This window comes from Drosophila gunungcola, assembly GCF_025200985.1.
Source record: "Drosophila gunungcola strain Sukarami chromosome 2L unlocalized genomic scaffold, Dgunungcola_SK_2 000052F, whole genome shotgun sequence".
Taxonomy (NCBI): Eukaryota; Metazoa; Arthropoda; class Insecta; order Diptera; family Drosophilidae; genus Drosophila; species Drosophila gunungcola.
Genome location: NW_026453165.1, coordinates 191511 through 210337, shown reverse-complemented (window position 1 = coordinate 210337; position 18827 = coordinate 191511). Strand labels below are relative to the sequence as shown.

At 49.6% G+C, this 18827-nt stretch overlaps 8 protein-coding genes across 8 annotated transcripts; 4 read left to right on the top strand and 4 right to left on the bottom strand.

Annotated features, from left to right (window-relative positions):
- Nucleotides 1-1084, top strand: LOC128253566 (translocator protein). Its single transcript, XM_052982035.1, has 2 exons — nt 1-339; nt 433-1084. Exons 1-2 carry the CDS (start codon nt 1-3, stop codon nt 649-651), a joined length of 558 nt encoding a protein of 185 aa, XP_052837995.1. The 3' UTR covers nt 652-1084.
- Nucleotides 1085-1419: 335 nt separating this feature from the next.
- Nucleotides 1420-4156, bottom strand: LOC128253559 (proteoglycan 4). Its single transcript, XM_052982026.1, has 2 exons — nt 4007-4156; nt 1420-3930 (listed from the first exon to the last, which is right to left on the bottom strand). Exon 2 carries the CDS (start codon nt 3920-3922, stop codon nt 1586-1588), a length of 2337 nt encoding a protein of 778 aa, XP_052837986.1. The 5' UTR covers nt 3923-3930; nt 4007-4156; the 3' UTR covers nt 1420-1585.
- A 1215-nt stretch (nt 4157-5371) lies between these two features.
- LOC128253560 (uncharacterized) lies at nt 5372-7695 on the top strand. Its single transcript, XM_052982027.1, has one exon. It carries the CDS (start codon nt 5445-5447, stop codon nt 7539-7541), a length of 2097 nt encoding a protein of 698 aa, XP_052837987.1. The 5' UTR covers nt 5372-5444; the 3' UTR covers nt 7542-7695.
- LOC128253561 (protein Notchless) lies at nt 7537-9365 on the bottom strand. Its single transcript, XM_052982028.1, is given in 5 exon segments — nt 7537-7644; nt 7708-7834; nt 7897-8100; nt 8103-8246; nt 8307-9365. Coding segments are annotated over 5 exon segments (1470 nt in total). The 5' UTR covers nt 9289-9365; the 3' UTR covers nt 7537-7631.
- A 302-nt stretch (nt 9366-9667) lies between these two features.
- LOC128253558 (splicing factor 3B subunit 1) lies at nt 9668-14151 on the top strand. Its single transcript, XM_052982025.1, has 3 exons — nt 9668-9800; nt 9968-10677; nt 10792-14151. The coding sequence occupies exons 1-3, from the start codon at nt 9773-9775 to the stop codon at nt 14092-14094; spliced, it is 4041 nt and encodes a 1346-aa protein (XP_052837985.1). The 5' UTR covers nt 9668-9772; the 3' UTR covers nt 14095-14151.
- Nucleotides 14152-14213: 62 nt separating this feature from the next.
- LOC128253564 (inositol polyphosphate multikinase) lies at nt 14214-15736 on the bottom strand. The gene has a single exon (XM_052982033.1). It carries the CDS (start codon nt 15580-15582, stop codon nt 14596-14598), a length of 987 nt encoding a protein of 328 aa, XP_052837993.1. The 5' UTR covers nt 15583-15736; the 3' UTR covers nt 14214-14595.
- Nucleotides 15737-16146: 410 nt separating this feature from the next.
- On the top strand, nt 16147-17644 carry LOC128253567 (uncharacterized). The gene is made up of 3 exons (XM_052982036.1): nt 16147-16362; nt 16451-16761; nt 16815-17644. Exons 1-3 carry the CDS (start codon nt 16305-16307, stop codon nt 16905-16907), a joined length of 462 nt encoding a protein of 153 aa, XP_052837996.1. The 5' UTR covers nt 16147-16304; the 3' UTR covers nt 16908-17644.
- LOC128253565 (uncharacterized) lies at nt 17620-18699 on the bottom strand. Its single transcript, XM_052982034.1, has 3 exons — nt 18408-18699; nt 18005-18346; nt 17620-17938 (listed from the first exon to the last, which is right to left on the bottom strand). Exons 1-3 carry the CDS (start codon nt 18492-18494, stop codon nt 17687-17689), a joined length of 681 nt encoding a protein of 226 aa, XP_052837994.1. The 5' UTR covers nt 18495-18699; the 3' UTR covers nt 17620-17686.
- Nucleotides 18700-18827: the final 128 nt, after the last annotated feature.

Genomic DNA, 18827 nt, shown 5'->3' with positions numbered 1-18827 from the left:
ATGGCTGATCGTCCGTGTGCTGAAAACATGCTCCGCATCGCCGGAGCCGTAGTCCTGCCCAATCTGGGCGGGATCTACAATGGGTGGCTGACCAGGCAGCACATCCAGAACTGGTATGCCCACCTCAAGTTCCCGTCCTTCAAGCCCCCCAACTGGGTGTTTGCTCCGGTGTGGACCTCCCTGTACGCCGGCATGGGCTACGGATCGTATTTGGTGTGGCGCGATGGCGGAGGATTTGGAGGAGAGGCGGCCAGGCTGCCTCTAATCGCCTATGGTACCCAACTAGCCCTTAACTGGGCGTGGTCGCCCATCTTCTTCGGGCAGCACAACATCAAGGGCGTGAGTACTGCTTTGGATACTGGTGATATCACCACGGATCACTAGCATTAGCATTGTCATATCTAATCACATCTAATCCATTTCCTCCATCAGGGGCTTATTGACATAGTCGCACTGACGGCCACCGCCGGTTTGTGTGGAGTTCTGTTTTACCGGGTGAACAAAGTCGCCGGACTGCTCTTTGTACCCTATCTCGCCTGGCTGGGATTCGCCACTGCTCTGAACTATGCCGTCTGGAAGCTGAATCCGGAAAAGAAGCAGGCCCTGGAGGAGGAGGAGAAGCCCTCCGGCAGTCACGCCAAGGCCAATTAGCCCCCGAAAAGCACTTAAATCCAATTATTTTATAAGATATGTAAAGCCCTTAGATGTTATCGAACTAGGGCTGGCCTAGTTGGGTACGATATCGATAAATCATATATCAAAGTAAGCGGGAAATTCAAAATACGTTGTAAACAAGCCAAGAATTGTTTTTGTTTTTTCAATTTCTTGTGGAATTAGACAATCAGATAAACAGAAATTCATCTCTAACGCCAGAGTACATTCTGTTCATAAATAATTAAGTTGATATTAATTGTATCTATAGAAATTTGAAGATTTTTGCATATTTTCCGAGGAAGACATGCTGGAATTATTTTTATTTCTTACTAATTTTCATCTGAAGTGATATATGATAATGCTGTTACTTAATGATGGTCGATTAAATCGACTAAAATAAAAGAATTAAATTTGTTGATAACCAAGTTAATAGGAAAATAAGTCACGCTTGTCTCAAATCGTAAACAATTCTCTACAAAATTCAAAAGGTGCCGAAATAAAAATGTAAATTAAAAACTGGTTTTTTAAAATTGATGTGAAAGGATTTTAGAATTAGGACCAACTTTCAAATTTTGTTAAGAAAATTCAAATATTTTGGCATATTTTATGAGGAAGACATCCTCCACACTATTAAGTCACTGAGGAATGTTCCCATGAGGTTATATGAAGATGATATAAAGATCAAGTTAAATAATCAAGTTAATAAAAAATTAGTCACATTTGCTTCAAATGGAAGGCGCACATATCAATGAAGTTGCTAGCATATTTTGAAAATTTATAAATTTATTCAAAAATATAATAAGCACAATTTATCCAAAACGTTTAGTACCTGGGGTAAATAGATATTATTTGAAATCGAAAACTGAGTGTGAAAATGCGCGGTAGGTTTGAAATGCAAGGGATCAAATTGAAGGGCATGTTAGAGGCGGGATCAATTAGGGCCTGCAGGAGCGGATGCGGGATTGGGAGGAGTCCCGGCCTTGGGCGAGGTGGCTTTCGGGGAGCCAGCCGCCTTTGGAGAGGGCGTGGTCTTGGGGGAGTTCGCCGCTGGCTTCTGCTGCCCTCCAGTTGCTCCAGTTTGCTTGGGCGGAGAAGCCTTGTTTGCCGCTTTTCCCTGTTGTTGTTGCTGTTGATTGGGTTGGTTGCCCTGATTGGGTGCTTTTGGAGTAGCGGGTTTCCCTGCAGGCTGGGCTGGCTTTGGAGCCACAGCTGGTTTGGCATTTGGATTTGGATTCGGCTGCTTCTGCTGGGGCTTGACTCCTGCTCCTGCTCCTGGTGGTTGCTTCTGCGCCTGCTGCGGCTTGTTGGCTGGCTGCTGTTGCTTTGGCTTCTGTCCACCTGCCTCCTGCTTCTTGGCATTTTGCTTCTGTGGCGGAGTAAGTGCAGCGGGCGATGGCGGTGTGACGGCGGCAGGAGATGGCGGAGTCACAGCCGCCACAGAGGCTGGCATGGAGGTGGGAGTCGTTGGCGGAGTGGAGGGAGCCACTGGGGAGGGTGCAGCCACAGGGGTTGTGGAGGCCACTGGAGCTGGGGGCGTCACTGGCTTGCTAGGCGGAGATCTCTCCTTCTTGGGTGAAGCAGGCTTTCCCGCCTCCGCTGGCTTTCCAGGAGCAGCTGCAGCTGGATCTTTGGGTTTTGCTGGTGCCTCAGAATCCTTTATTTCTGGAGCTTCAGGTTTTGCTGCTTCTTCAGCTGGTGGCTTGGCTTCTTGGGAAGCTAGTGGCTTGGCTACTTCTGGAGTTGTAGGTTTTGCCACTTCTGGTGCTTGAGGTTTAGTTTCTTCGGAAGCTGTAGATTTGGCCACTTCTGCAGCTGGAGTCTTGGCAGCTATGTCAGCAATCTTCGGGGTTTCTATAGCTTTTAGAGCCTCGGGAGCATTCTTTGGTTCTTCTGCTGCCAAAGTAGCCTGTTTGGCAGGTGGCGGAGTCTTTTGTTTTGGTTTCTCTGTTGCATTCTGCGCTGAAATTGCCTCTTTGGGCTTATCCTGAGTGTTCTTGGGAGGAGAAACAGTCTTGGGTGGCTGAGCAGTGGTTACTGGCGGTTCAGTTTTAGCTGGAGCAGGCTGCTCTTCAATTTTAGGAGCCGGTTTCTCGGGTGGTGTTGCCTGCTTGGGCGGCTCCGAAGCCACAATCTCGGCAAGAGTCTGGACAGCCGGAGATGGAGCCTTTGTGGGAGTCTGAACAGCAGGAGATGGAGCCTTCTGAACAGGAGTTGGCGCCTTCGGAGGAGTCTCCGGTGGAGTAGCCTTGGGTGTTTCCTGTTTTTGCTCTGCAGGCTTAACTTCAATCCTTTGCTCCACCTGTTTTGGTTGCTCCATCTTCTGTTCGGTGACTTTGGGTTGGGTATCCACCTTTGGTTCATTGGCCTTGGGTTGATCAGTCTGCTTGGCTTTTTCAGAGGGTTTCTCTGTCGCCTTGGGTGGCTCTACTTTCTGCTCAGTAGGTTTAGTTTCAGTTTTCTGCTGGTTTTTAGTGGGTTTGGGTTGCTCCACCTTCTGTTCAATGGGTTTGGACTGCTCTGGCTTCGGCTTTGGTAGATCCTGTTTGGGAGCCTCCGCAGTTTGTGCCTCAGCCTTGTTGGCTTGAGGAGCTGGCTGACCTTTGACCTGATCTTTGTTCTTATCCTGCTTGTCTTTGCTGTTGCCCTGCTGATCGTTCTTCTTGTTATCCTTGCCCTGACCCTTCTTGTTGTCCTGTTTCTCTTTGGGTTTCTCGTTGGATTTCTGGGGCTGCTTCTGTTGCCTATCCTTGGGTTTATTCTCCGCAGGAGCTTTTGGTGCCTGCTCCGGCTGTTTGGTGGCCTCCACCTTGGCCACCTCATCGAAATCTCCGACGAGCAGGGGCACATCATCATCCTCCTCGACGGCAATGGGTTCCTCTCCGTTGGAGGGACCTCCCTTCTGATTGTTCATGGCGTTGGCAAACATACGCAGTTGGACGACCGTTTCCTGACCCAACTGGGGTAGGATATCCGGCAGCATTTCGACCACTTTCCGGGTTTCCCCGTGACCCGTGACCGCGAAGGTATTGGCCGAAAGCGAGGCCTGCGCCTTGGGATTGTTGAAGTGAATCACGGTCAGGTCGTCCTTGATGATGTTGACCTCCTCGATGCCCGGAATCGTGCTCACCGATAGCTTCTTGAGCGAGCTCTGCAACTTCTTGTCGTCGGTGGCCGCCGTCTGGTGCATGACCTTCTTCTTGCGGCGCGGAGTGCCCTTTCCCCCGATCCTCACCTGCGCCTGCAAGCGCTTCAGCTTCTCCACATTCATACTTTTGTCTTGTTTTGTTGGTCAGCAGAAAAAATGGGCATTAATCTCTGGTATATATTACATAAAATTGAAAGAGTAACTCACCTTACTCAATGACCAGCTTCTAGCGACACGATGTGCAACTCCACGGGCGAATTCACGAATGCAGTGGACAGGCCCACCATTCGCCAGTGGAACCATACGAATCCAACGCAGCCGAGCAGCGCTGCTTTTATTAATATCTACGGCCTGCTCATTGTTTTTTTGCACATTTTTATGTGTTTTCGCAAACGAAATCGGGGAGAAAACAAGAAAAATGTCGCCCCAGTGCTTAAAAATAGCTCCACATTTCCTACACCGATGCTTTCGGTTTGCCATTGCCTCAGTTCAGTTCAGTTTGTGCGGATTCTCGGCATGAGGCTGCCCAAGCGGCTGTTGAACCGCAGACGCCTCTCGGTTCGGATGGGATGGGATATGGGATGGGATATGGGATGGGATATGGGATGGGATATGGGATGGATGTGCATGTGGATCTGGATGGATGGGATTCGGAATGGTACTCATGACGGGGCGTAGGAATAAGATGGGAGTTCCGAAAATAGACCGCGCACTTTTCTCGCCTTTTTTTCTCACTTGCAATGTGGGCTTTTTGATAAGAATTATAACAATATACAAATGTTTTTAAATAATAGAATATTCTCTTTTGCTTTTTCAATTTGATTGAATAAGATATATATATCTCTTAAATCATATAATATATATGATTCGATTTTCGAATTAATATATATGAAAATGTTTCGCTCTCAGATTCAATTAAGTGAGGGATGTTTGTTAAGAATTCTCTTGGATGTTGTTATTGTTTGTAGTGTCTATTGTCTAACAAATATATATATAATATATATTATTTTTTGTATATATAATATTATTAGAAATTTACAATTGTTGAAACAGATTTTTGCTTTTTAAATGGATGTTTGAAAGTAATTGCGAAATGATTTTTGTTTCATTTTGTCCAGCAATATACAAATATTTTTAAATGGTACCATAGTTTCTCAGAATCACTTGCTATGTGGGATGTTTGATACCACCTTCCTTGGCGGAATGATTTGTTATGTATTTTGTGTAAGAGAAAAAAGTTACTAAGTATACATACATACATATATATGAGGTATCTTCATATCACCATCAGCTCCTAAGGTTCTTACTGTAGAAATGTTTTAGAGAAAGTGTAATGAAATCTCTTTCAGCCGAATTGGTTAAATGCCATTCAAAAACGTTCAGAAATTCAACCGTTCCAGAAATTCACTAATTGGATAGAATAGAATAGTCTGATAAGACGAAAACCCGTTACCCCGAGAAATCGTGTGGAAACTTACAGTTTGAAAAACCGTTAAATCGCTGTTGGAAATTCAGCAATTCAAGCATTCATGGAATATCCCAATTATTGGAATAAAATCTATCCCCCTAAAACGGTCACACTTTTCCCAGCACCTGCAGATCAGCAGGCGTGCGTTTGATTTGATTTGTTTTGATTTTGATTTCGATGTTGCTCCGGAGATGTTTCCTGTTTCCGTTTTCCGCCAACCGCCTGGCGGTGCGCCGGAGCCTGCACATTGTGCTCCATCCGGAGATTCGGCAGGCGCTGCAGCACCAAAAGCCAGTGGTGGCCCTGGAATCCACGATCATAACGCACGGAATGCCGATGCCGGAGAATGTCCTCACTGCGCTGGCGGTGGAGGAGCAAGTGCGTCTTAATGGAGCCATACCCGCCACCATTGGAATACTGGACGGCCGGATCAAGGTGGGCCTGACGCGCGAGGAGCTCACCACGCTGGCCAAGAAGCCCCGGGAGCAGGTGATCAAGTGCTCCCGCAGAGATCTGCCGTTTGTGGTGTCCCGCCGACAGAGTGGGGGCACCACTGTGGCCGCCACCATGCTCATTGCCCACCGAGTTGGAATCCGAGTGTTTGCCACCGGCGGAATTGGCGGGGTACATCGCGAGGGACAGGAGTCGCTGGACGTTTCCGCCGATCTCACCGAACTGGGTCGCACTCCGGTGGCCGTCGTCTGCAGCGGCGTCAAATCCATCCTGGACATTCCCCGCACGCTGGAGTACCTGGAGACGCAGGGCGTTTGTGTGGCCAGTTTCGAGAGTCCCGGAGGCGTGTTTCCCGATTTCTACACACGTGATAGCGGTTGCAAGGTGCCCTATAACCTAAGTAGTGCCAAGGAGGCGGCGGAGCTGTTGCGATCCTGGGGAGAACTGAAAATGGAGTCGGGACTGCTGATTGGAGTGCCTATTCCCGAGGAGTTTGCTGCCGAAAAATCGAAAATTGAGGAGGCCATCAAAGAGGCATCTTCGCAGGCCAAGGAACAGGGCATTTCTGGCAAGGATGTGACTCCTTTCCTGCTGGCCGCCATAGCCAAAATCACCGAGGGAAAGAGCCTAAAGTCCAACATAGCTTTGATCAAGAACAATGCCAAAGTGGCTGCTCAAATTGCTGCCTCGCTTTGCGAGGTGTCCACAAATCAGGAGAATCCAGCTCAGAAAAGCTTCGAACGCAAACCACTGGTTGTGGGAGCCTCCATTTTGGATCTCTCCTTCAGAGTGGATGACCACAATCGCGACATGAAGCTGGATGGAGCCACCTACTCGGCGGTGGCCACACAGGCAGCTGGCGGAGTGGGTCGCAACATTGCGGAGGGCATTTACAAACTGTACGGGGATGTGAACCTCATATCCGCCGTGGGCAACGATCAGATGGGCCAAACACTGCTCCAGATGATGCCAAAGGCACTGCAGCGTGGTCTCATCCTAGCCGATAGCCATAACACCTCATTGTGCTCGGTGATCTTCGATAAATTTGGCGATTGCAAGCTTATCCTGGGCAGCATGGAAATCCACCAGAGCATTACGCCGGAAACGCTTCAGGCGCACCATCAACTCTTCCGGGAAGCACCGCTCATCATCATGGACAGCAACATCTCGGAGCAGGCCATGGCCAGCATACTGCAGCAGGCGCAGATGAACAAGATTCCCGTCTTCTTCGAGCCCACGGATATGTTCATCGCCGGCAAGCCATTCAAACTGCTGCCCGAGTTGACCAAGAACATACGCCTGATAAAACCGAATCTCCAGGAGTTGAAGACCATCACCGAGGCCATCACCGGGCAGCAGGTCAATTGGAATCCAGACACAGACACCAAGCTGCCTCAAGCGGAACTGCTGCAGCAGGCGAAAGCCATGATTAAGAAAATCGACTGCCACTTTAACTGCATCATAGCCACGTTGGGGGACCACGGGGTGCTGCTAAGCTATCGCCAGGATGCCGACAACGATGCCAGGCTGCTCCTGGACGTGAGCAAAGCCACACCGCCGCACTGCACTCGCTTCTATGCCGCTCCCATGGTGCACAACATTGTCAATGTGTCGGGGGCGGGCGATAGTTTCTGTGCGGGATTCATCACTGCCCTGCTGCGCGGGCGCATCCTCGATGAGTGCGTGGCCGCTGGTTTTGTGGCCGCCGAGAAGGCCCTGCAATCCGAGTCAGCGGTTCCGAACGCCTACTTTTCCAGTGCGGAAACCTTTGAGACTCGCTACAAGCAAACTGTGAAGATCTTACAACAGCAAAGCATTTAGACGAAGAGAACACGAAGGCGTTTACTCAGGACCATTGCTTTATTCCTAAGTTCCTTAGTATTTTCTTAAGTGTACAAGATGAAAATGTATCTAGTAGGCCCATCTGAGAGATGCAATTAAACCGATTAATATTGTTAAAAAAATATGTCTAGTTTATATGACTTACAGCTTTATGACTTTGTCCTTGCCTCCAGAGGCAACGCGAGAACCATCGGGCGCCCAGTCGACTCCAAACACCTCATCCGCATGTCCAGGCAACTCCTGCGCCAGCTTCTTGGTTTGTACACTCCAAACTAAATGAAAATGATTTGTAATGGGTTAAAAAGAGTCGGCACAGTTTGGATACATTACTTACCCTTCAGCGTGGAGTCCTTGCTGCCGGAAACGATCAAGCGGGAGTCCGCCGACCAGGCCAACGTGTATACAGCCTGCACATGACCCCGGAAGGTGGCCATGTACTGACCATCTGCTGCCCGCCACAGACGCACCGATTTGTCAAAGGAAGCCGAGGCTATCAGCTTAACATCCGGTGAATATCTCACATCGTTGACCACATTTGGTGGCCTGTCATGCGCTCCACACACTTGTTCTGGTTGTTGCGCCACAGGTAGAGTGTGTTGTCATCGGAGCAGGAAACCAGGGACTCCACCTCATCCGGGCAGACCGCTTGGTAGCGCTTCAAGGCGGACTCCTGCAGCTCTTCAGCTATGAAAATATTTTTAAGATGGATTTATAATATTTAATTAAGAATTAATGAATTCTTACTACTCAGGCTGAGGTGGCTCTTGGAGCGATCCTTGACCGGATGGAATGGACCCGTACGCAGAACGTAGTCCGTGCTGAGGGCAATGTTGTTAACCCAGTGGGCGTGGCCAGAGAATGTGCGACATAGGATACCATCAGCAGAGCGCCACATCTTCACAGTGCGGTCCTTGGATGATGTGTAAATAAGACCTGCTCCTCCCCAGCGTACGGCAGTGACGGCATTCGTGTGTCCTGCAATGTTCATCAGGCACTGGCCCAGTTTCACATCCCAGATCCGGCAGTCCCCATCTCCGCTGGCGGAAGCAAGTTTCCGGCACTCGGGATCTCGGTGATACGGCTCCCAGGCGAGGCAGTTGATGTGCTTTTTGTGTCCACTAAGGGGGCGACCCTTCTGCTGGCCCGTCTCCGGGTCCCAGATGATTATGGAGCCAGCTTTGCAGCCGCTGGCCAGGCGTTTGCCATCTGGAGCCCAGGCGACGCATAAAACCCACTGCTTGTGACCCGTGCAGGTGAAGTGGGGCGTCTCCGTGTTCAGATCCCACAGTCGCACTGTGGTGTCGCCACTTCCGCTGGCCAGATGTGCTCCATCCGGGCTGAAATTGAGGGAAACCACTGCCTCCGCGTGTCCTGGCATGGAACTCGTGCATCTCGTGACCGGACGCACTTTGAAAACCGCCTGCGGCTGGTACACAATGTCGATCACGTTCTCCGTGTCCACGGAAGCCAAGTCCAGTGTGTCCTCCAAGCTCTTCTTGATCTCGTCCTCGCCCACGAAGAACAGATACGGTGTGGCCTCCTCGTTTTTCAGCAGTGCATTGCAAATCAAGCCCAGTTGCTGGGTGGTAATCCCTGCCGGCAGGTCGATGGGCGGCCCCGCCTCCTCGCCCGTGTCCGAAATGAGGCGCGCCTGTATCGTGTGGGGCGTGGCCTGCTGCTCAGAGTCCGCTTCCACCTGCATTTTCTGTTTTTTGGCCAACATCATTCGCAGCAGCTCAATAAGTGGACAAAACAAAAATAAACACGTGCCGCGAGTTCTCTGTTAGTGGTGAGACAATCACTGGAAATCGCACGGCTGGCCTGGCGCAAAACTATCGATTAATTTTCGATGCTAATACTCAAATTTGAATCCGAATCTTTTGTCCCATATTTTTTGTATAAAAAGCATTTAAGTTAAATAAAACGATTAACTACAAAGGTTTATATAATATCTTTACTTAGCATTGCTTATTTTTATTTTCCCATAAATATATGTTAACATATCTTGGAATCAGAACTGGGTTAGTATCTCTATCTGTTATATACATAAGCTTTTTTTGATAGGTATTAAATCTCTTTTTTTATTGGTCACATTCATTTAGCCATTTCGATAATAGCTAGCAATATTGTCACTGTCGATCTATCGCAAAAAGTCCATCTCTAAGATCCAAAGATTTTTCATGTACGCGTCTTGATAAAATTCTTTAAAAATGGAAAATATTCCGCGAACACATGAAGGTAAGCCAAATAATTTAGTGCCATGGCTAACCACCGTCTCCTGGTACATAGGAGCACCAAGTTTACCCACCGGAAACACCTGCACATGCCATTTTGAAACCACCGGTTTTCCTGGCTGGTGGTCTTATATGAAAATCAATTTACTTCAATAAAAACTTTTCCCACAGACATCGAGGCACAGATCAGCGTGATCCAGGAGAAGAAGACGGAGCTGGCCAAGGCCACTGCTGCGGCAGCTGGCGTGGGATTGCTGGGCAGCGGTGGCTTCTTCGACAGCGACCTGTACGACGATGAGGCGAAGGCCAAGGGGAAGCAGGGGCGCTACGAGGGCTACAACACCTCCATTGCGGCCAACGATGCCGAGGAGGCAGACGAGGACGAGGAGGACGACGGCTTCCCGGTGCCCCAGAAACACACCACCTACACGGCGCCCACTTCCGTGCTGAAGGACGTGACCCACGGAAAGGAGGATGTGGATCCCATGGCGGATCGCCGGCGTCCCACGATTGCGGATCGTGAGGATGAGTACCGGCAGAAGCGTCGTCGCATCATCATCTCACCGGATCGAGCGGATCCCTTTGCCGAGGGCGGCAAGACGCCGGATGTGGGCTCTCGCACCTACACGGATATTATGCGGGAGCAGATGCTTAAGGGCGAGGAAACTGAGCTGCGGCGCCGCATCCTGGAGAAAACCAAAGAGGGCACTCTGGTTAAGTCCGCCTCCTCCTCCGCATCGTCGTCGTCTGCCAATGGGGAGTCGGCTGCTCCCAAGGACGGCGGCAGGAAGCGGGGCAGATGGGATCAGACGGTCAGCGACAGCTTTATTCCGGCCAAGGTGGCCACGCCCAGCAGCGCCGCCACGCCTACTTGGGAAGATGTGAGTAGATATAGTATTAATGGTATAACTATGCAACTTAACCAATTTCACAATTTTGGAAAATTCACATTTTATACTCTTAATGCATAACTAATCATAAATGTTCTTCCGCAGAAAACTCCCGGGGACCATCGTTGGGATGAGACTCCGGGACACAAGGGCAGCGAGACGCCGGGAGCGACTCCAGGCCTGGGCACCCGCATCTGGGACGCCACACCGGCTCACGCCATGACGCCGGGTCATGAGACGCCCGGACACGAGAAGTCCGCGCGGAGGAATCGCTGGGATGAGACGCCAAAGACGGAGCGCGAGACTCCCGGACACAGCGGATGGGCCGAGACCCCGAAGCCAGATCGCACAGGATCCGGAGCTGGTGGGGAGAGCATCTCCATTGAGTCTACGCCGGGAGCCTCCAAGCGACGCTCTCGCTGGGATGAGACCCCATCGAATGCTACGCCGGCTATAACGCCCACAAACGCGAATGCCATGACCCCGAATATGACGCCCAGCATGACGCCACATGCAACTCCGGGACATGCTACGCCAATGCTGACGCCTGGAGGCAGTACACCCATTGGAGTCAAGGCAATGGCCATGGCCACCCCATCGGCAGGAGCCCTGGCGGCCATGACGCCCGAGCAGCTGCAGGCCTATCGCTGGGAAAAGGAGATCGACGAGAGGAACAGGCCCTACACCGACGACGAGCTGGACCAGATCTTTCCGCCTGGCTACAAGATTCTACCCCCACCGGCGGGCTATGTGCCACTTCGCACTCCCGGCAGGAAGCTGATGGCCACACCCACGCCAATTGCTGGCACACCAGCCGGATTCTTCATTCAAGTGGAGGATAAAAATGCTAAATTTATGGATAATCAACCAAAGGGGCAGAATCTGCCGTTTATGAAGCCAGAGGATGCGCAATATTTCGATAAACTTCTGGTGGACGTCAACGAAGATGCTTTGTCGCCCGAGGAGCTCAAGGAGCGCAAGATCATGAAGCTGCTGCTGACCATCAAGAACGGTTCGCCGCCCATGAGAAAATCAGCATTGAGGCAGATTACAGACAAGGCCAGGGAATTCGGAGCAGGTCCTTTGTTCAACCAAATCCTACCGTTGCTCATGTCGCCCACTTTGGAGGATCAAGAGCGGCATTTGCTGGTCAAGGTGATCGATCGCGTTCTCTACAAACTCGATGATTTGGTGCGACCCTATGTGCACAAGATTTTGGTGGTCATAGAACCGCTACTGATTGATGAAGATCATTATGCTCGCATAGAGGGCAGGGAAATCATTTCTAATCTGGCCAAGGCCGCCGGTTTGGCCACCATGATCTCCACCATGAGACCGGATATTGACAACATCGATGAGTATGTGAGAAACACCACAGCGCGAGCCTTTGCCGTTGTGGCTTCAGCTCTGGGAATTCCCTCCCTGTTGCCCTTCCTTAAAGCCGTGTGCAAGTCGAAGAAATCGTGGCAGGCACGTCACACGGGCATCAAGATTGTGCAGCAGATAGCCATCCTAATGGGCTGCGCCATATTGCCCCATCTGAAGGCGCTGGTGGAGATTATCGAGCACGGTTTGGTGGATGAGCAGCAGAAGGTGCGCACAATTACGGCCTTGGCCATTGCTGCCCTGGCGGAGGCAGCCACTCCGTACGGCATTGAATCGTTCGATTCCGTGCTGAAGCCCCTTTGGAAGGGTATTCGCACCCATCGCGGCAAAGGTCTGGCCGCCTTCCTCAAGGCCATTGGCTATTTGATTCCCCTGATGGATGCCGAGTATGCCAACTACTACACCCGTGAGGTGATGTTGATCCTAATCCGTGAGTTCCAGTCGCCGGATGAGGAAATGAAGAAAATCGTACTGAAGGTGGTGAAGCAGTGTTGCGCCACCGATGGTGTGGAACCGCAGTACATCAAGGAGGAGATTCTGCCGCACTTCTTCAAGTTCTTTTGGAACCATCGCATGGCGCTGGACAGACGCAACTACCGCCAGCTGGTGGACACCACCGTGGAGATTGCCAACAAGGTGGGCGCTTCTGAGATCATCAATCGTGTGGTGGATGACCTGAAGGACGAGAACGAACAGTACAGGAAAATGGTGATGGAAACGGTCGAGAAGATCATGGGCAATCTGGGAGCAGCTGACATCGACTCGCGCCTGGAGGAGCAGCTCATCGATGGCATTCTGTATGCCTTCCAGGAGCAGACCACCGAGGATGTGGTGATGCTGAATGGCTTCGGCACCATTGTGAATCAGCTGGGCAAGCGCGTCAAGCCCTATTTGCCGCAGATTTGCGGTACGATTCTCTGGCGTTTGAACAACAAATCCGCGAAGGTGCGTCAGCAAGCCGCGGATCTGATCTCCAGGATAGCGGTGGTCATGAAAACGTGTCAGGAGGAGAAGCTAATGGGACATCTGGGTGTTGTGCTATACGAGTACCTGGGTGAGGAGTACCCGGAGGTGTTGGGCAGCATCCTGGGAGCCCTGAAGGCCATTGTAAACGTGATTGGCATGACCAAGATGACGCCTCCCATCAAGGACTTGCTGCCCCGGCTCACACCCATTCTAAAGAATCGTCACGAGAAGGTGCAAGAGAACTGTATTGACCTGGTGGGCCGCATCGCGGATCGTGGACCAGAGTATGTGTCTGCCCGCGAGTGGATGCGCATCTGCTTTGAGCTCCTGGAACTGCTCAAGGCCCACAAGAAGGCTATCCGGAGGGCCACGGTCAACACCTTCGGCTACATAGCCAAGGCTATTGGTCCCCACGACGTCCTGGCCACTCTGCTGAATAATCTGAAAGTGCAGGAGCGGCAGAACCGCGTGTGCACCACGGTGGCCATTGCCATTGTGGCCGAGTCGTGTCGTCCTTTCACCGTGCTCCCTGCGCTGATGAACGAGTACCGTGTGCCCGAGCTGAACGTCCAGAACGGTGTCCTTAAGTCGCTGTCCTTCCTCTTCGAATATATCGGTGAAATGGGCAAGGATTACATATATGCTGTCTGCCCGCTCCTGGAGGATGCCCTCATGGATCGAGATCTGGTGCACAGACAAACCGCCTGCTCGGCCATCAAGCATATGTCTCTGGGCGTCTATGGCTTCGGCTGCGAGGATGCTCTAACGCATCTGCTCAACTACGTGTGGCCCAATATATTCGAAACATCCCCCCATCTTGTGCAGGCCTTCATGGACTCCGTGGATGGATTGAGGGTTTCGCTGGGACCCATCAAGATCCTGCAGTACACGCTGCAGGGACTTTTCCATCCCGCTCGCAAGGTGAGGGATGTCTACTGGAAGATCTACAATTCGCTGTACATTGGAGGTCAGGACGCACTGATTGCCGGGTATCCCCGGATTACCAACGATCCGAAGAACCAGTACGAGCGGTACGAACTGGACTATGCGCTCTAAGTTGTAACATCTAGCAAGTAGATTCGTTAAGATACAAATATATCAATTCAAACTATAGCAGAATATGTTTTTCTCATCTTTGCCGTCGCTAATCCGAACTTAAAGCATTACAAAACCTGTTTCTTGTTCTAATCGCATGCGATTTACTATCTTTTATCAGATAAGATGGGTATTTACTTAACGTAAATATTTACTGTTCGCCTGAACTAGTCGAACAGATAATGCAATGACAAATCATACGGTTTTTATTATTTCATGGAAACCAGAGACTAGATATTTAATATCCCCCAAGATCCAGCACGCACTAAACTACATTACAAATGTGTAAAAAACCGGGTTTTATTCTACGTTTAGAGTAGCTAGCCAACCCCTGAACAGGCGGGCCACTACTGTGGACTAATCTTTTGGCTTCGGCAATAATACAAAAGTGTCTCACTGCAATGAGAGATTGGAACAACTGCATCAAGTACATCTTTGGGTGGTCTTGGTCCCGTTGCATGATCATCGGTGGAGTATTGACTGGACAACTTCTATCAGGCTCCTCAGGCCGAACAGATAGTTCTCATCTGGCAGGGCCCGATCCGCTGGATAGACATGAGCAAAGTCGATCATTCTGACCCGCACCCAATTGGCAGGGTCATCATCTTTTTCGAGACGATGGTGGCCATTGAGCAGGGACTTTTGGGTATTGGAATTCGCCAGTCTCGAGTAATCGTAGCAGATGAGCAAAGAACTGGCATAGAAATGCAGTAGGCGCTGCCTTTGGAACCAGGAGAGGATTGCCTGCAGCTGGCGGAGCACTTCCTTCAGGAGCAGCTCCGTTCCGACTCTTCTGGTCTTGGAATCACTTGTGCTGGCATTGAAAAACAAGGCCATGGTCTGCTTGAAGCCCTCCACATTCAAGCTCTTGCCATAGTCCTTGCCATGTCGCAGGATTGTTGGATGCTCCTTCTTCTCCTCCTCCTCCTCCTCCGCATCCTTGGGTAGGTACACCTGGAATCCTGGCAAACAAAGGCCCAGCTTTTGCTTGCACATCACGTACTTGGCCTCCTCCAGTTTTCGCTTGTTCGGCGAGGATTCCGGGTCCCAGGTTCGTTTACCCATCTTCACATCCATGACGCATGGCTGGCTCATCCCACGCGTAAGGTCTTCCAGGCGGAGGAACGTGCGTTCGCGCCGATTCACAACCAGTTTCAGGGGGCCGTAAAATCGGGGGACGTGACCGCGGAGCAGGGCAAGGTCATTATCACCTGAAGCACCTGCCGCTGCGAGTGACTCATAGAAGCGCAGCTCCCGCTCGCCGCACTCCGGTTTGCCCATGGGCTTCAGCACGCATCCGGCGGTGGGATCCTGCAGCAGACCCACTGCCTCCGCGTTGGACTCCTCAAATGTGTGGCCGGCCACCTGTGTCTTCAGCTGGCGGAATCCCTCGGGCATTGCCGGCTGCTTCCTGGGCGGTGACAGCTCCTTCAGCTCATTCTTGGCCATGGGTCCGAGTCGGAGTCCTTGGTGTCGCGTTATATTCGTCTTTAATCTGGAAACAGGAGGATCAACACCGGCGGCGGCGGCGATCAGAATGCCTGTGCAAATCTCGCGCAGAAAATGTTGCGCGCACTTAATGCTGAATCAGTGATGGCAGACCGGCTCCCTTTCCGCCGGATCTGGCTTGTTTTGGCTTTTATTAGCCTCATAATATTCATAGCTAATTTTAGCTATGTATAATGCATTAATGCTAAAAGATGTCAGAGTTGCTTGGAGTTGAGCTGTCGATCAGTTGAGCAAGAATCTGAATTAAAAATATTTTAAAAAGTCAAGTTAAATGCCTATTTATATTTATTAACTATATGGACTTACATATTAGCTAGATTTATCGCTATAGGCTACTTAGAATTTCATGAACTATACCATTTTCAATGAAGCTAAATCTAGCCTTAAACAGGTTAAACTTGTAGCACTGACAGCTAAGACAATTTACAGACTTTTTTAGCCGTTTTCAAGCTAACAAATACTAAGAGCCACAGGTGGCAGCACTACCCAACGTCCAGTTCCAGTGTTGTGTAAAGACAGAAAACTAGTGCTGCAAAGGGCACGCGTTCTTCTAATTTGTTGCTAATGTTTTTTTGGGAGTGGTTGTGTTTGTTAATTTAAAGCGTTTATTTACCTGCAGCTAATCGGTTGTTTATCAATCAAGATTACTTAAGATATAAGCGATGAAATCCTGGGAGATAGCCCTCGTGGCGCTTGCCGCAGTTTACTTGTGCTCGCAGGGTGAGTCTTCAGTTTTGAAGCCCGACTTTGGGCCACGCCTAAATATTGTTTTCTTTTTGTATTAAACCAATAAACCATATATTTTTAGTGAACTTTGTGGCTGGATTGGAGTGCTATGTGTGCTCCAACCAGACGGGCAATACGGAAAAGTGCCTGAACACCATCAAGACCTGCGAGCCCTTCGAGAATGTCTGCGGCACTGAAATCCGCTGGGGCTCCCAGCCGTATTTCTCGGAAGGAGCCCTCAAACAGTACTATGTGTCCAAGCGATGCATGACCAAGGAGCAGTGCCAGTCCAAGAGGAAACGATACATGCAGCTGTACTGCACCCACATCTGGTACGAGGATTGGGCCTGCAATGAGTGCTGCCAGGGAGATCGGTGCAACTACTTTGTGATTGTGGGTAGAAATGAAGTTAAAAAGTTATAATATCTAATCCTAACATATTACAGAGTGGCGCTACCTCAAGACAAAGTTATGGAGTCGGTCTGGGCCTGATCATCACACTTTTAGGGGTGGGATCCTGGCTGATTCCACGCTCCTAGCCTCGAACGGCATTATAAGAACGCTCCGATGTATTAATTCGACAAATCCGTCCGTAAGCTAAGTAGATTACACAGTCCATTTGTTTAGTAGACCGTCCAAGTGCCTTGAAGTTACAGAGTAGACTTATCTCGAATACTTTACAAACTCTAAACAAGCTACGTATCTCTTCTTCATTGCAAACATTTCCTCTATCAAGTTAACAAGTAGACTCTTATCTCGAATATTTTTCAGACTCTTAACGAACAACATTTAAATTTTTTAACTTGAAACATAGCCCCTATCATATATTTTGTGTATTTTTATGTATTTTTCTATGCTGTCTAAAATGACATGCCCGTTGAATATCTCAATTTTGTGAGGCATTACATCTCGAAACATTTCCCATACCAAATAATTTGTTTCTATTCTTTCATTCCATTTTTTTGAGATAGTAAATTATCAAATTTGATTAGACTGCATTTGGCTTTATAGAGCAATAATTATTTCGTGATGTTCAACTGCAGAAAATTCTACTTATTGATTAAAGTTAAATATGATAGGGAAATACTTTTTATCACAGTACTTTAAATGTCCTGTCCAGCTCAATATATCCTTCGTTAACATGTCTATATATTCTGTAAGACCCGAACAATGCCTTATTTATGTACGTGACGTTTAAATTAGAACCTTATCCAAATTGAATCTCCTCTCAGCAATAAAGCAATTTTGACGTCTTTTTGGCGCTTTAATATACAAATATTACACATTCACACATCGGCAGTTCCTCAACGTTTCTCAATCACTTGGCGCAGAAGCAGCCGGCGTTTACGGTGACGGTTTTGAACTGCCACGATTGCTCGTTGCTCATCCAAGAGTTGGCATGTTCATGCTCCGACTGTAGACCCTGTGCCAGTACCTTTACCTTGTACTCCAGTGGCCTGCAGTTGGACCCATGGGTGCACTTGGCCATGTCCCGTCCGGAGTGCGATTCGCAAACAGCATTCATCAGGTAGCGAGGAAAATGCAGTCTGCCCAGATCCAAGAGTTCGTTCTAGATGGGATTAAAAGAAAGCTGTAAACATCCACTAATGATTGATGGAAAAACAAACAAACAAACCGTGACTTTACAATCGCAGCCAGTGGAATGGACATCGTTGCGTTTGGTGGTCAGCAAATCCTCATAGAAATCGTTGTAATACATGGGCGGCAGCTGATGTGGCATCGCCATCGTAATTTCTGTGGGATGTGTAGTACTAGGACCAAAGCCGAAAAGGGCACTCAGCATTTTAGATGTACTGCTGCGATCGGATTGCTGCTCCTCCACCTGCTGCTCCAGACATTTCGGTTCGCAGCTCCTTAGACCCACCAACTCGTCGAAGACTCCATCACTGGAGTATAGATTGGCATATCCTTTATTAGCCAGGCTAAGTAGCGCCAGCGCTGTTATGGAAAAGGGCAACTAGTGGAGGAAAAAAAGGTAAAGTTACTATACATTTTTGTTAAGATTTCAGATGTCTTACCCACGGCATCCTGCTCGATCTGTGCTTGGCCAGTGCTGAACTCCTTTTGGGGCTCTGGCCAAGAAGCCACCACACTTTTATACCCATTTAGGACAAAGGTCGCCGCTCGGATTACCTTTTGTGGCTGAGTTGTGTGGAGGGCAGCAGCAGCCAAGCAGCATCCATTACGGTCCGTCACCTGGACAGGATGAAACAATGGACATTCAACAGTTGACACACCACAACAATGGCAACAAACCACGCCAGGCTCAAGTGGCCCACTGGCTGATGGGGTTGAGTCGTTCGGCTATTTATACTTTTTTGCTGCTTTCAATGGGGAAATGGCTTTAAGGCCTCAAGTGCCGCCAGAGGTGGAGGTGGCTGTGGGTGTGGCAGTGGCAGTGGGAATGGCAGTGCTCAAAGGAAGCCCACTGACCCAGA

Bases quoted from the DNA above. Each gene is read 5' to 3' on its own strand.
- LOC128253566 (XM_052982035.1), top strand. From the start codon at position 1: ATGGCTGATCGTCCGTGTGCTGAAAACATGCTCCGCATCGCCGGAGCC. The intron at 340-432 runs GTGAGTACTGCT...TTCCTCCATCAG, and splicing joins GGCAGCACAACATCAAGGGC to GGGCTTATTGACATAGTCGC.
- LOC128253559 (XM_052982026.1), bottom strand. From the start codon at position 3,922: ATGAATGTGGAGAAGCTGAAGCGCTTGCAGGCGCAGGTGAGGATCGGG.
- LOC128253560 (XM_052982027.1), top strand. From the start codon at position 5,445: ATGTTGCTCCGGAGATGTTTCCTGTTTCCGTTTTCCGCCAACCGCCTG.
- LOC128253558 (XM_052982025.1), top strand. From the start codon at position 9,773: ATGGAAAATATTCCGCGAACACATGAAG. The intron at 9,801-9,967 runs GTAAGCCAAATA...CTTTTCCCACAG, and splicing joins TATTCCGCGAACACATGAAG to ACATCGAGGCACAGATCAGC. The intron at 10,678-10,791 runs GTGAGTAGATAT...GTTCTTCCGCAG, and splicing joins CCACGCCTACTTGGGAAGAT to AAAACTCCCGGGGACCATCG.
- LOC128253564 (XM_052982033.1), bottom strand. From the start codon at position 15,582: ATGGCCAAGAATGAGCTGAAGGAGCTGTCACCGCCCAGGAAGCAGCCG.
- LOC128253567 (XM_052982036.1), top strand. From the start codon at position 16,305: ATGAAATCCTGGGAGATAGCCCTCGTGGCGCTTGCCGCAGTTTACTTG. The intron at 16,363-16,450 runs GTGAGTCTTCAG...ATATATTTTTAG, and splicing joins AGTTTACTTGTGCTCGCAGG to TGAACTTTGTGGCTGGATTG. The intron at 16,762-16,814 runs GTGGGTAGAAAT...AACATATTACAG, and splicing joins GGTGCAACTACTTTGTGATT to AGTGGCGCTACCTCAAGACA.
- LOC128253565 (XM_052982034.1), bottom strand. From the start codon at position 18,494: ATGGGTATAAAAGTGTGGTGGCTTCTTGGCCAGAGCCCCAAAAGGAGT. The intron at 18,347-18,407 runs GTAAGACATCTG...TTCCTCCACTAG, and splicing joins GATCGAGCAGGATGCCGTGG to TTGCCCTTTTCCATAACAGC. The intron at 17,939-18,004 runs GTTTGTTTGTTT...AATCCCATCTAG, and splicing joins GCTGCGATTGTAAAGTCACG to AACGAACTCTTGGATCTGGG.